This window comes from Herpailurus yagouaroundi, unplaced genomic scaffold (assembly GCF_014898765.1).
Source record: "Herpailurus yagouaroundi ecotype Mexico unplaced genomic scaffold, PumYag 140, whole genome shotgun sequence".
In the NCBI taxonomy this organism is placed as follows: Eukaryota; Metazoa; Chordata; class Mammalia; order Carnivora; family Felidae; genus Herpailurus; species Herpailurus yagouaroundi.
In genome coordinates, this window is record NW_024412395.1 from 15,753,441 (window position 1) to 15,769,629 (window position 16,189).

At 37.0% G+C, this 16,189-nt stretch overlaps 1 protein-coding gene across 2 annotated transcripts in view; it reads left to right on the plus strand.

The window, feature by feature from the left end:
• Positions 1-1,703: 1,703 nt before the first annotated feature.
• Positions 1,704-16,189, plus strand: part of SLC35F5 (solute carrier family 35 member F5) — a 38,528-nt gene continuing 24,042 nt past the window's right edge. Inside the window, exons 1-7 of one of the 2 annotated variants that reach the window (XM_040474887.1) lie at positions 1,704-1,996; positions 2,864-2,951; positions 3,098-3,239; positions 6,894-7,037; positions 10,055-10,117; positions 12,419-12,500; positions 13,284-13,474. In XM_040474887.1, the coding sequence (XP_040330821.1) occupies positions 1,957-1,996; positions 2,864-2,951; positions 3,098-3,239; positions 6,894-7,037; positions 10,055-10,117; positions 12,419-12,500; positions 13,284-13,474 (750 nt within the window). In that variant the 5' untranslated portion in view covers positions 1,704-1,956. The remainder of the gene's footprint in view (positions 1,997-2,863; positions 2,952-3,097; positions 3,240-6,893; positions 7,038-10,054; positions 10,118-12,418; positions 12,501-13,283; positions 13,475-16,189) is intronic. The other variant, XM_040474886.1, reaches the window with a different exon arrangement.

A 16,189-nucleotide genomic window follows, 5' to 3' on the forward strand; every position in this document is an offset into this window, starting at 1 on the left:
TTTGAACTTACTGAGGGCTTATCCTTGAGTATATATTATCCAAGATATATACTTGGGGTCCAAAGGAAGCAATGCCTGAAATTAAGATGGTATCACAGCACAGAAATCACACTAGAATCTGTTGTCACAGAGCAATACAGTGGAATCTCCTTCAGAGGGAACTGGGGAAATACATTAATGGACAATTAACCTAGGGTTGGAGACTGCTTGAAGAGCTGGTCTAGAATTAACCTTATCTTCACTATCACAACAGTATCACAGCATTGTCCTTTAGCAGATGCTGTGGAAACAGGTGGTAATAATGGTAACCTGCATTTACATACATTTACAAAGTACTATCATTTGCATTATTTAATTAAGAAAAAACCAACTGCCTCCCTATGTTTACAGATGGAAAACTGAGGCCAAATTGAGAGTAGAATTATCCTCAAGATTAGTAAACAAATTGTGGTCAGATTAAGAATTAGAAGTTTTCATGATCCTTAGATACTCAGAGGTATTTATATTATTATTATTTTTTCAGTCTGTATATTATAAATGTAGCATATAATGAGCTTGTCACCCTAAAGAATGTTAAAGAAAAGAATAAAAAGGGTGCTGATTATATTACTTACTATATGCAACCACATTTCCCCTAAGTAGTAATTTTAAGAACATGGTTAAGATTTTTCCAACTCTCAATGACAGGTTTCTGAATAATTCATTAGAGGTGCTTGATACTGATCATTTATTAGAAACTGGTTGAGCAACACAAAAAATGTCCATTGATATTGTTTCATCAGTCATCTGAATATGTAATTTCAGTGAAACAAAATATTTAAAAGAATTAAAAAATGTAGTATATTGTCACTACGGCAAGAAAGTTAAATTCTTCCTATTTCTTACTATTGCACTTGAAGATGTTAAAAACGCACTAGTGGTGGATAATTCCAGTTAAATTACAGAACCCTTTAGTCTTGTTTTTCTTTTCTAAATACAAATTAGGACGTTGGTCAAGCATTTTTTATGGGATAGTCAAAAGATAGTTAAGAAAAAAATCTATACAGCTTACTATTTACATTTGTGGAGTTCCATGAGCCATGAATTGATCTAAGCCCTTCACATTTGTAAACTAATGTAATCCTGGCATGCATACGTGTGTGTGTGTGTGTGTGTGTGTGTGTGTGTACACAAGTGTGTAGATATACATAAACAGATGAGGCAGGTGCCATCATTTTCTCATCATATGAGAAAACTGAGAGCCAAGGAGGTGAAGTAGCTTTCCCCTAGGGACACAGTTTCTACCTCCGAGAACTGGGATCTAGTTTTACACACAAAAGGTTCCAGAAAGCAAAAGTTCTGCCAAGCCACTTTGCTTTTAGGTCCTCTCCAAATCTAGGAAACGGAGCTGCTAGCTTTGGTTCTAGGGCGGGGCCATGTGGAGCCTCGGCCACCTCCCTCGTCCTTCATTCTGCCCCAGCCACCCACGCCCTCTTCCCTCTTCTTCCACCACACCCTGCTTTACTTCTTCTATCTCCGCTCCTCCCCAGCGTCACGGAATAGTCTTCGAGCTCCGCGCCCGTGCAGCCTGTAGTACTCCGCTCCAAGCAGCCAAGTCACCTTGGAGACGCGCCCACGCGCGGTGGGCCGTCGCGCCGCCGTGACGTAACCTCAGCGCCGCCGCCATCGGGCTGGGGGGGCGGGGCGGAGGGGCAGGCTGGCCGGCTGGGGGCGTGGCCGGGGTCCAGCTTCGGGCCTCCGCGGCCATCGCTGCCTGAGCGGTCCCTTCCCCTCGCCCACTCCCGCCCTTCTGGGCCGAGTGGGGCTGGGTGGCGTCCGCAGCCTCGCCCCGAGGGACACCGCAGCTTCAGGTGCTGGGCCTCCAGCGCAGCGCAATGTCAGGCGCCGCGACAGCTCTGTGAGTCCGAGGCCGCGGCCGTGGCGCTGGGCGGCGGCGGGTCCGGGCCGAGGCCGCTCATGGTGCCGCCACGACACCATCGCGGGGCAGGAAGGCCAGGTAGGCAGGCAGGGGTGGGCCGCGAAATCAACCTGCGCCCAAACCGGCACCGAGTGTCCACGAACGGCCCCACCCCCAGCTGTTGGTGGCTGTCGGAGCGCCCTGGAGGAAATGGTACTGGTCTCCGAGGGGCGGCGTGAGGGGAAGGCTGACAGGGGCGTGTGAGCCTGGTGAGGACTCAGGCACTAGTGGGAGCTGCTCGAGCGCCGCCTCCGGGCTTTTTCTCACTCCCTGAGGAGGCGTCACCGGCTTAACTTTTTTTTTTTTTTTTCCCCTCAAAGGAAGAGGATTCCCTTTAACAGCTGTTTCCTCACTCGTCTCGTGAATTTCTCTTTCGATCTAAAGAAAGTAGATGCGGTGACAGGCAGGGGTGGGTGCGGGAGCGTGGAGTATCCTCCCCTTCAACCACGTGAGGCGTTTGGAAACGTGCCCTCAAGACTCAAAACAAATCACTTCCTCTCAAATAATCAAACTCCCCTGCCAAGAGACAGGGGACCGAGAAGACACTCAGAAACAGGCGCGAGTCTAGACCTTGCCCCCTGTGGATTCCTCTGTAGGGAGAGGCGAATGGAGTTGTGTATTTACGAAACTTGGAGGAGCTATTTACCAGTAGTTAACTATTGTTAAATACTGCCGTTTGTTGAATACTGGCCTTTTTTTTTTTTTCTGTACTGTGTACGTTTCTGAATATAATTTGAAGTATACAGTGAATACCATTAGAGGCTAGAGAATAGTGTCAATTGTATTTAACACACTTAGGTATTTTTTTTTCATTTCTTCATTTTGAATTTTAAGAGTTAAAAAAGATGTGATGAACCTTATTTTGAGTCGTTGATGTTTTCGTAATCATTTTATGGTTGTTTTTAGGTGCGCTGAGTTCTTTACCTCCTTTTAGACTCAGATCTGCCAAGTTTTCAGGCATTGCTGTTGATCTCAGAAAGGCCTTCAAAGTAAGGTAAATCCAACTTTTAATTTACCGTGTGACCTTCAAAATGAACCTTAGCTAACAAGTGATGTTTGTTTCTCTTACGCGAATTTCTCATTTTCTATGGTTATTTTTCGAAATCTTCTCTAATGGGATCTGTATTTTCTACAAAACAGACTGCAGATGGTGTGTGTATTTATCATGAACCGGATGAATTCCCAGAGCAGTGGTTTCACCCAGCGCAGGAGAATGGCTCTTGGGATTGTTATTCTCCTACTTGTTGATGTGATATGGGTCGCATCCTCAGAACTTACTTCGGTATGTAATTCTTGTGTAGGAATGATGTTGCATTCTAGTAATGCTGCTGTCAATCTGCAGTATCTCTCTAATCATTTCTATCTCTCGTGCTTCAAGCAGTATTTTGGGGGCGCCTGGGTGGCTCAGTCAGTTGAGCATCCAACTTCATCTCAGGTCATGATCTCACGGTTTGGGAGTTCCAGCCCCGCTTCCGGCTCTGTGCTGACATTTTGGAGCCTGGAGCCTGCTTCAGATTCGGGGTCACCCTCTTTCTCTGCCCCTGCCCTCCTCATGCTCCGTCTCTCCTTCAAAAATAAAATAAACATAAAAATATTTTTTTTAAAAAAGCAGTATTTTGAATGTTGAATTACTTATATTTTCTTTGATAAGTGAATTCGTGTCAATTCAAGTTGAAAGAAAAGATACTCTTTTTTGTATCGTAGAGTTTTCATCTGTCTTCTAGAGAGTTATTTACAAAAAATGAGACTATGTGCATGTTTTCTTAATATTTGAATATGTATCTGCTGTTTTCTAGTAAATTCAGGGTTTTTGCTGTTGTTTATAAATACTGTTTTCTAGTGGAACAAGTATCTAGGATGCAAAACCATTTGTCACCATTTAGTGGATAGTAAGAATGCTTTTGGACAAATGAGTGAAAGTGATCAGAGTTTTCATTATTGTGCATATGCATGAGTGCATGCACAGTTATACATTTGCCAATTCAAACATTGTAAAATACATGGTACACAGCGCATTCAGTTAAATTTTATTTTGCCTTTATCAGAGTACTCGTGATAGTAATGTGTTATTTTGAGTGCACAAAGTAGTTTTTCTTTCTAATTATATATGTAGTTATTTTTATTTGTTTAGTTAATCTCTATAAAAAGACATGCTTTTTATAAAGAAGTTTCACTTTCAGAAATTACTTTTCAACTTACATGTTGCAGTCTTAAGGCTAATATACAAAAGGAAACTAGCATTTATAAAATGAACTTAAATGTGAAAAAAAGCAGTTTGCTACTGCTGGTCATCTCACATCATAGCTAAGTAAATAATTGATATTGACATTGTAGCCAATGAATAAATAAATTTTTAGCTGTTTTGGAAGTAGGCTCTGGAATACAACAGCCATTTATTTTTCACTCTTCTATAACTTTTTTTTTTTTTTTTTTTTAGATTAACATTCTGTAGTTTAACCACAAAGAAATCTCTTTAATGTTGACAGGGAAATAAGCCTATCTTTAAAAATTTATTTTAGTTTTAAATAAATGGTTTTATTTTTATTTATCTGGTAATAAAATTTAGGACAGAAGAGGACCTGATCAAATTATAACTTAAGCAATTCCAATCTGTTGATAAGATAATATTTTATAATTTTGTTATCCAAGAGCATATATGATGTGTCTAATTTTTCAGCCAAATATGCTCATTAAACTTTTGAGATATATTGTGCATTTCAACAAGAAAATCAATCTTTGTATTATAAAAATTTTCTAACATCTACAAAGTAGAGAGAATGGTATAATGGATCTTCATATACCTAACAACTATCAAATTTTGCCAATCTTCTCTTACCAACCTCCCAGACATGTTTTCCTGGACTATTTTAAAGCACATTCTAGCCACTTATCCTTTCACCTATAAATTTTTTCATATTCACCTCAAACTGAAAGGTCCTAATTTTTAAAAATATGATCACTCTGCCATTAACATATCTAACAAAATTATAATTTCTTAAAATCATCTGGTACCTGATCCATATTCAAATTGCTTTTAATTCACTTTTGTTCCTTAACTGTACTCCCCCACCCCTGCCTTTTTTAAAAATCATGCTATTAATTTGTCAGAAAAGCTGGATCATTTTTCCTATAGGATATATCACATTCTGGGTATCACAACAAGACTGCCATTAGCCTGGGTGACTCAGACAACAAACATTTATTTCTCACATCTGTGGCCTGGAGAGCTCAAGATCAAGGCACTGGCAGATGCAGTGTCTGGTGAGGATATGCTTCCTGGATCTTAGGTGGCAGTGTTCTCACTGTGTCCTCTCAAGGCAGAAAGGGCAGCATTCTGTGGTGTCTTTATAAGGCACTAATTCCATCTATGAGGCTTCTGTCCTTAGTTATCTCCAAAAGCCTCACCTCCAAATACCATCACATTAGGGGTTAGGATTTTAACATATGAACTTGGGGAAGACATACATATTCACTTCATAACACACATTCCAAATTTGGCTGATTGTTTCCTTGGGGTGTCATTTAACTTGCTCCTCCTTTTCGCTTACTTCCTGTAAAATGGTACTTAGGTTAAGTCTTGATTTGATTCAGGTTCAGTTTTTCGGGAAAAATACCTTGGTGGAACTGGGTACTTCCCGTGATAACACATGAGTCACAAATGGCTGCAAGTCTTACTTTGGGTGATGCCAACTTTGGCACTATAAAATTTCTTACCAACCTTTAGGTAGTAGTCAGTTATCCATATGATTATTCTCTTGATGGACTATTTCATTTAGGGGTTGTAAAATGATGATTTTTCTAAGGGTCGTTACTTCTGCATTTATTAGCTGGAATTATTTACGGAGAGCTTTCTGTAACTACTATGTGGTTATCCTGAAACATGTTTCATATAGGAAGGGTTGAATAAATCTTGATTCTTTTCTTTTGTTCATTTTAGAGTAATGTTGCTTAGCAACTTCCATTAGTAACAATAGAGTATCATTATACATTCATGGATTTTTGTATATTTACTGTGTTTCAGACAATTGTAGTTACTCCGTTTTATGCTTAAACTGTCCTATCTTTGACCAGTGGGGGCCCCTTCAAATTGGCTCTACTGTCCTTTCAGTATGATCCTATTAATCTTTAACATCCTATTTGTTTTCTGGTGCAAGATGCCCGAGGCTCATCTGGTACTTTTCCTGCTCCATACTTGGATTTGGTCATTTCTTTAAGAACCCATGGTTTCTTTTAGTGCAGGATAATACAGATTACCATCAGGATTCTATAGGTGCTTACTCCTCCTGGGTCATTTTTTCCAGGCCTTTCAGTATACATAACTAGGAATATTTTTTTAGGAAACAAGAAAATCATGAGTTCTAAGTTAAATGAAGGTGACAGGTTTTATATAATTTCCTAACTATTAAACTTCATGCAGTTTTATTCATACACTATTCTGCTTTATTACCTTCCTTTATGCTGTTTCCTCTGGGCTATTATTCAGTCCCCCACACTCAGCTCAAGAATAGCTTCTCTTAGGAAACTTCCATAATCCTCAAAATGGTCTGTCTCCCTTTGGTAATTCCATGGTACCTGTATACCCCTATTGTGGTACTTAACACATTATGCTGTTCTTTTCATAAATATATGAAAAGAAAGGCTGTCTTATTTTTCCTTAGCCTTTAGCACAAGTACTCTCTCTTGCATAGTAGGTTTTTGATGCATGTTGAACAGAACATTTTTTTTGGAAGTTGTTGCTGTTTTGTTTGGGAATATTCTTTGTATATAAGCAAATACAATATTTAGAAATGAGTATAAAATATTTTCATAATCCTTTTTGATTTTCTGTTTCACTTGAACTTCTAGAGTTAAAAATCATGTAATAGGCTTATTTTATTAGAGATAAGTAATAAGGTTTAAAGTCATTTCATAGTTTCTGTAAATTTTTCCTCTACAGTATGTTTTTACTCAGTACAACAAGCCGTTCTTCAGCACCTTTGCAAAAACATCTATGTTTGTTCTATACCTTTTGGGCTTTATTATTTGGAAGCCATGGAGACAACAGTGTACAAGAGGATTTCGAGGAAAGCATGCTGCTTTTGTAAGTTTTAAATTTTAAGTGCTTGTTGGAGAGGGGATTTATTTTTTCAAAGTGTAAAGTTAGTGTCTCAAAGGACTGTCAAATTTCAAGTTGCTAAAATGAATGAAGATAACATAAGAGAAACCGACTTTTGTCCAAAATTTTAAATTCTTCTTCTAATCAACCTGGTATCAAAATATCTTATGAGAAATCAAAGGTGCATAATCACTTTCTTGCTGTTACCTCATAACATCCTTTGAGTTGTTAAAAATTATTGAGCTGGCCTAAATCAATTAATGTGGAGATGAAGATGAAAGTGAGGAGTAAGAAGAATATCTGGAGTCTTTGGTCATTTGCACACGGGTTGAATAGCATCTAATTAGTGGTGAAGTTGATTGTAGAAATGAATTCAAGGTTTTATTTATTGAAATGAGAATAGCATATTTAGGCCATGTTTCAGATGTTTGGCTAACCAAATTACATTCTTTCATTGATAATCAGCACATAATGTGCTGATTCATAGAGTTGAGAGAAATGGCAGTTTATATAGTGATGTATCTTCCTTGTAGAAGTAGACACTGAATTTTTGAGAGTGAAGAATATTAAACTGCCTCTTACATTCTCTTCTTTTTCCCATCTCTCTCCTTTTCTCTTCTTTTAAAATTGTGATAGAATATGCATGACATCAGATTTACCATTTTAGCCCTTTTTCTCCCCCCCCTTTTTTATTGTAGTTAGATATAGATGGCATAAAATTTACAATTTTAACCATTTTTAAATGTATAGTGGCATAGAGACACTTTGGTGGCTCAGCTGGTTGAACGTCCCACTTTGGCTTAGGTCATGATCTCACAGTTTGTGGATTCGAGCCCTGCATCAGGCTCATTGCTGTCAGCACGGAGTCTGCTTCAGATCCTCTGTTCCTGCTCTCTCTCTGCCCCTCCCCGCAGTCTCTCGCTCTCTCTCCTCCCCCCCCCCCCCAAAATAAATTAAAAAATAAAAATAAATGTATAGTGTCATATAATGAACATTTTAAATGCTCGCTGGCATTAAATATATTCTCTTTGCTGTGCAGCCATCACCACTATCCATCTCCAGAACTTCTTCATTATCCTGAACAGAAACTCTATCCATTAAATAATAACTAACTCCCATTCCCCACTCTTTCCAAATACTTTCTTTCTCTTTTATTTTTTTGGTGTGTATTATTTTTTGTGCATTAGACTAGTATTATTTATTGTCTTTTCTAATGAACACGTTCTATTTTTTACTTTGCAAAGGTAATGTACATTATAGAAATGTGTACACATTGTAGTATTACATGTAGGAATATGTTATGTGTATATAATACATGCACATTATTGAAAATTTAGAAAATACAGAGGGACAAAAAGAAGAAAATAAGTAATTCCAACATTCACAGAATAACCCCAGAGTATTTTGGCATATATCCTGCCATTCTTTTTCATGTATTTTCATTATGTCCTGTTTTACAACTGGCTTTCTGTTCTTAGTGGTATATCATGAATAATAATGTAGTATTCCTAGAACATTTTTTAATGTTTTTTTTTTTTAATTTTTTTTTTCAACGTTTATTTATTTTGGGGACAGAGAGAGACAGAGCATGAACGGGGGAGGGGCAGAGAGAGAGGGAGACACAGAATCGGAAACAGGCTCCAGGCTCTGAGCCATCAGCCCAGAGCCCGACGCGGGGCTCGAACTCACGGAGCGCGAGATCGTGACCTGGCTGAAGTCCGACGCTTAACCGACTGCGCCACCCAGGCGCCCCAATGTTTTTTTTATAGTAGTGATGAATGTTTATTGTTGAAGACAAATTATGGTAATAAGAAGAATAAGAATAGTCTGTCCATAATCTCACCATTCTAACACCACTATATATATTTGATACTTTCTAGAGCTGTGTATTAATGTGCATATATTTAAAATTATAGTAGAAATAAGTTTAATATCATTGTCTAACCTGATTTTGCCTTCCATGTAACAATATATCATAAACACTTTTCCAGGCCAATAAATAAACATTTGTTATTATCTTTTCTATTTTGTTTAACTGTTCCTTGATAATTAGGTTGTTTTCACTTTCTCTTTTGATGTAAATAAATAGGAATATTTTTTATACACATATGTAGTTATTTACTTAGGATAAATTTTGCAAAGCCTAATTGCTGGATAAAAACTAATGCCATATTTCAGGCTTTTGCTTCTTACTGCTAAATTACTGTCTATATCTCATATCACTGTTAGCAATGCATGTGATTGAATCCTTACCAAACCCCAACATTTATTAATTTGACAGGTGAACAGTGATACTTTGTTTAATCTGCCTGCTTTTGGTAGCTTTTTCTTTTATTTGTTGTGTAATAGAATTCTTTTTGAGTTGTCTATATCTTGTTTATTTTTCTACATTGACTCCTTCTTATTGACTTATAAGAATTCTTTTAAGAGCCTGGGCTTTGGTGTTTGAATCTTGTTCTGTCATTTGCTTATTGTTGACCTTGAGCAAGTTATTTAACTTCTTCAGACTTTAAGCAGAGATAATAGGGTAGCTGTGGGTATGAATAGAAGCATCTTCTGCAGCACTAGCCCAGAGTTCTCCCAAGTGCAGTCCAGGCCCTGAGATCCATTTAGGGGGTTCTTGGTGTTAATACTGTTATCAGTGTAACACTAAGATGTTTTTGTCTTTTTCACTAACCCACCTGTCCTTTTCCTGCCAATCTGAAATGTTATAATAGTATTGTGAAAAGGTTGTAAGTTTTGTATTTAGACTGACTTGAATTTTAATCCTGGCTCTGTCACTTAGATGAAATCTCTCAGCTTCAGTTTCTTTATCAGTAAAATGAAGTTGATAATACCTATCTTGCATGATTGAATATTTGGCATTAGCTGCTATTTTTATTAATAATTATACTCTTAAAGGTCTACTCTTCATTCTTGATTCTGTTCCTTTGAGCTGTGAATGACAGCAGCCTTACTTTATAACATGAGTTTAATCGTATTTTATGTCCCATTATCTGTAGTTTGCAGATGCTGAAGGGTACTTTGCTGCTTGCACAACAGATACAACTATGAATAGTTCTTTGGTAAGTGCTTTTTTTCTCATCAGAGGTGGAATGGGTGGAATTGAGCCATGACAGGAAGGACTAAAATAGCTTTATAGCACCACTATATTAAGATATAGATATATCTTAAAACTGGGTGCCTTCCATAAGAATTGTAACTTAGTACTTTGTTTCCTGGGACCTAGAAGTAAGCAATTCCACCTTCTAAAGAGGGAGGGGAGGGGCGCCTGGGTGGCACAGTCGGTTAAGCGCCCGACTTCAGCCAGGTCACGATCTCGCAGTCCGTGAGTTCGAGCCCCGCGTCAGGCTCTGGGCTGATGGCTCAGAGCCTGGAACCTGTTTCCGATTCTGTGTCTCCCTCTCTCTCTGACCCTCCCCCGTTCATGCTCTGTCTCTCTCTGTCCCAAAAATAAATAAACGTTGAAAAAAAAATTTTTAAAGAGGGAGGGGAAGAGTATATTGGTTATGGAGTGAAAATACTAAGGGACAGTCCTTTGTCCTTTGTTTCTTACTAACTTTGTCACTTTGTGTTCATTATTATTATTATCACTTAGAAACAAATATATTTGCTGGACACTGACAATATATAAGCAGATTATTTATTCCACAAATTTTTATACAAATTTTAAGAGCACTTAATATTTGTTAAGCACTTGTTCTAGGCTCTAGAGATATAGCTTATGTTCTAGTGTGTGAGAGTGTGTGTTTGGGGAGGGGGAAAGAGATAATAAGTGAACCAGTAAAGTAATTAACATATTCACTTATTTTAAGCATTTATAATCTAGTTGGAGAGAAAGTATGTAGAAATCTGGGTTTTTGTAGATCATTGTTAAGGCCTTTCTGTAAAATGTATTGGTCCAAATGTGGCATTCTATCTTATAAAAATTTTAATGTTACTCTAAAGTTTAACACCAGTTTATAAAGTACTAGTGTGGTGACTTTATTAATGTTTGCCTTTTAGAACTGTAGTTGTATGCAGGATAGGCTACCAGATGCTCTAAAGAATTTATGAAGCTTAGAGAAAATCTCATTTCTTTTGTCTGGGATCTTTAAAATCAGCAAGGTTAATATCAGTTGCCTCTATCAGCGTAGAAGGAAGAGTTGAGGTGGCAGACTATTCTTATAACTACTCTTCTACTGATATTTGCTGTTATCTGTGAGATGGATATGTCAAAATTTTCTAGACCAAATGCTGTTATGAAAAGTTTAGTGAATGAAGAGACTATGTCTTTTTTAAGATCCTGTTGCCTCTTCATTTACTGAGTATTTTTCATTGGCAGAGTTCTATGCCAAGAGCTAAAGGGAAATTAAAACATTTTCTGTTAATTTAAGAAACAGCCTAGTTAAAGAATTGTGCCTTAAATATAGATCATTTAAAGAACATTTGTAAAAACAGAAGAATTCAGAACCATTTAAAAACATAGACCTTTAACGCATGGTTAGATAAACCTGGTAGTTCTGTTGTCTACCACTTGATTTTTTTATATCTCGGCTTCTATAAAAGTATATTTTTAATGTTTATTTATTTATTTTGTGAGTGAGAGGGGTGAGTGGGGTGGGGAGAGGCAGAGAGAGAGCTAGAGAGAGAGAATCCTAAGCAGGCTCAGCCTGGAGCCCAACTCGGTTTGATCCCACAACTGTGAGATTATGACCTGAGCTGAAATCAAGAATCAGATGCTCAACCACCTGAGCCACCCAGGTGCGCCAAGTTTTTTTAAATACCATTTTATGAGGTTGTTATGAGGACTAATGGGAAATATATGTTTAACTGCTCTGGACTTGGTGTCTAGTGCATTGCAGGAACTGATAAGTGGTAGCCATTTTTTTCTCTGTCCATTAAACCTGTAATAGTTTTAGGAATCTTAACCTTCAGTTGAATTTTAAGTAATAAGAGGAAATAATTTGGCAGATATTTACACATTGTATACTTAATTATCTCTTTATTGTCTGCCTTCCCCTTTAACCTACATGATCATTGATGACAGAGACTTTGTCTTCTTTCACTTTTATAGCCCCGTGATCTATAACGGTTTCTGACATAGTAGAAATTTAGCATGTATTTGTTAAAAGAATACATGAAAAGGAATAGGAGATAATCTGTTAGCTTGAGAAAGGGGTCTGTTTTTATAACATTTAAAGGCTAAATATCATAATGTACCAATGCTGTTCCAATATATTTTGGAAAATTCTCTGTAAATATGGTGGTGAACAGCTGTGTTTTGAGCGGTATATATGACTATATACTCTCATCTTAAATTTTAGACAATATATCAACTATTATATTTGCTGTTTATATTTGTTTCTGTTTTTGTTACATTCTAGAGTGAACCTTTGTATGTTCCTGTGAAATTTCATGATATTCCAAGTGAAAAACCTGAGAACGCAAACATTGATACCGAAAAAAGTAAGCAAAATTTAGAATTTTATAACTTAGAAATGGGAAGAAATTTTAGTTTCATTTAAACCATCCCCAAACTTAGTGATTTTGTGGGTTAACTAGGATCACCTGGCATTTCTTCTTTTCCATGTGGTGTTGGCTTGGCCTGTAGTCTTCCAGAAGTTTTGTCTAGAAGGTTTTATTAATTCAACTAGAAATAATTTGAAAATATCAGAAATCTGTATGGTTTTATTATATATATATTTTCAAATGGACAGTGTCCTCTTCAGCCATGCCACTAAACACCCCTAATAGCAAATTATGAGTTTCTTGTATCTGTGAATGGTGCAAAGAATGTCAGCTTCAGTGTAAGACAGTGTTTATCCATAATACTCTCTTGCAAAGAGTGAACCTCTAGAGGAGTGTTCCGCATGCTTGACCAGGAAAATAATTCTCGTAAATTGGGTATCTATGAGGAAAAATCCAAGTAAAGTTACACAATAAATGCTAAAATAATAACCATACTATAATCCTGGCCAGGCAATATATGTACATAATTGCAGAACCCTTGTTTGAATATTTGGTCTCATTTTAAAGCCTTTAAAACATTTTTATAGATGAAAACCATTTTCCTGTTAACCCTTTGAGCAGAGCTGCTCCAGTTACTAATATAACTGCTTTTCTTTGCTGTCCAAGTCTGATCATATATGGATTAAAGAATACACATTTATCAGTAAATTAAAATTTATGGGTTTTGTTGGATGTGAGGGGAGACATTTAATGATTTTGTATTATACTTTTCCTTTTAAGCTCCCAAAAAGTCTCGTGTAAGGTTCAGTAATATCATGGAGATTCGACAGCTTCCATCAAGCCATGCATTGGAAGCCAAGCTGTCTCGCATGTCACATCCTACTGTGAAAGAACAAGAATCCTTACTCAAAACTGTAGGGAAACTTACTGCAACTCAAGTAGCAAAAATTAGCTTTTTTTTTTGCTTTGTGGTAGGTCTTCTCTTTATTATATGTTTAGAACTTGAATTTTAAGACAGTGTACATACCAACAGTATGCTATTTAAGTGTAATACTGTTAGTTTGCTTAATCGTGACTTTAAACTCAGCTAGCTGGCATCATTGTGAAATTTGAGTATCAGAGTCAATAATTGCTTGCCATACCTCAGAGAATTCGGTAATTACTATAACATTATAGCTACTTCTGTATATATTTGGAATTTGACATTGCTTCAGGGTCAGAATAATTAATAGTTATTTTATACTATGATGTATACAAGGGCTAATAAATACCCAGAGAAGAGTTTACTGTATGCATTGATTTTGTCAAAAAAGTGGTTTGGTGGTTGTATAATAAATTCATGTAAATGTGGTCAAATATTTTAGCAACTACTCATAGTAAACATTTCTACAGAATTTTTTGTAGTATTGTTGATAGCTTCTTTATTAATATAGAAACTGAAAAATGTGCTTAAGATTTCATGATAGAACAATCGTGTAGCAAATACTCTTTTTGAATAAGCTGGGATTACTTGTCTGAGTTAGTGAAAACTCTGGAGTTTAGAATTTAATAATGAATTTCATTGCTCTTTGCTGTGTATGTCATTGGAAGCAGCCTAATCCAAGGTTCTTTAGTATGAGCCTATAAGATTTAAATTTATATTGAACTTTTTTAAACACTAGATAATGAATGCTAATGTCAATATCATTAGCCTGATTATAAGATTTTTTTACTTCCCAGTTTTGCCTCATTGCGTAGCCCACTTTTTTCTATCCTCTTCCTGGATAACATCTAGTTGAGTGCTACTTTGATTAATATATTCAGCAGTGCAAATCAGAAAATCTTTGTGAGTTATGATAATTACATATATACTAAAAAGCTCATACATTTGGATTATGCTGTTAATATGAATTTCCAAATGTTTGCTTATTTAAAAAATTTTTTTTTTCAACGTTTTTATTTATTTTTGGGACAGAGAGAGACAGAGCATGAATGGGGGAGGGGCAGAGAGAGAGGGAGACACAGAATCGGAAACAGGCTCCAGGCTCCGAGCCATCAGCCCAGAGCCTGACGCGGGGCTCGAACTCACGGACCGCGAGATCGTGACCTGGCTGAAGTCGGACGCTTAACCGACTGCGCCACCCAGGCGCCCCCAAATGTTTGCTTATTTTAAAAGAATGTAAGGCTCATACATTTGGATTATGTTGTTAATATGGATTTCCAAATGTTTGCTTATTTTAAAAGAATGTAAGTCAAGACTAAGATTTATTAATTATATGTTACCTAATTTTCAAATGAGACTTGAGGTGGAGAATAATAAAAGCATCTATATAGTAAAAGTTAAACCTGGGTGGCTCAGTTGGTTAAATGTCCAACTCTTGATTTTGCCTCAGGTCACTATCTCACACTTCATGAGACTGGGCCTCACACTGGGCTCTGTGCTGACATCATGGAGCCTGCTTGGGATTCTCTCTCTCTGTCTCTCTGCCCCTCCCTTGCTCATGGTCTCTCTCAGAATAAATATATACACTTTAAAAAAAAAGAGGGAAAGATAAGAGCCAGATTAAATGGGTAGTGTGTGTGTGTGTGTGTGTGTGTGTGTGTGTGTATGTGTATGTGTGTGTGTCTGTTTAGGGGGGGAGCTGGTTGTGGAATAGGATGATTATATCAGGAACTTCAATTTAAAGGAAGAAAGCTACTTCAAATGAGCACACAGTTTATCCCTAGGCAAATTGGTAAAAGGAAAGGCAAATAGGAAAACCTCATGAATTACACAACTTATTGCCTATTAAAAAGAAATACTGTATTTCCCTTCTTTGGATAAAGCAATTTTCCAACTCATGACTCTGAGAGAATGTATTACATAGATTAAATATATTACATAGGTACTATTCCATGTAGCAGGTTTATATACAGATAGATATGTGCATATAAAAAGCCTTTTAAAAATTGTGATGAAATATATGTGCTATACATTTGCCATTTTAACCTTTTTTTTTTCATTTTAACCATTTTTAAGTGTATATAGCTTTAGTGGCATTAAGTACGTTCACATCGTTGTACAACCACCACCATCTATCAACAGAACATTTTTCATTGTGTAAAACTGAAATTCTATATCCATTAAATAAGTCCCCTTTATTATCTTCCCCAGCCTCTGACAACCACCATTCTACTTTCTGTCACTATGAATTTGACCACTCTTAAGTACCTTGTATGAATGGAATCATATACTGTTTTTGCTTTTATGACTGGCTTACCTCAGCATAAAGTCTTCAAGGTTCATCCTCATAGCATGTGTCAGAACTTTCTTCCTTTTAATTTTTTTTTAAGTTTATTTGTTTTGAGAGAGAGAATGCACACATGCCTGGGGGAAGGGCAGAGAGAGAAGGGCAGAGAGAGGATCCCAAGCAGACCTCCACACTATCAGTGTGGAGCTCAAGGCAGAGTTTGAACTCAGGAACCATGAAATCATCACCTGAGCCGAAATCAAGAGTTGGATGCTTAAATGACTGTGACTGTGACTGAGCCACCCAGGTACCCCAGAACATTCTTCCTTTTAAAGGATGAATACTATTTCATTGTATGGATATACCATGTTTTGTTTATTTATCCGTTGATCTGCATTTGGGTGGTTTCCACTTTTGGTAGTCTTTAAAATAGAATAGAATAGAATAGAATAGAATAGAATAGAATAGAATAGAATA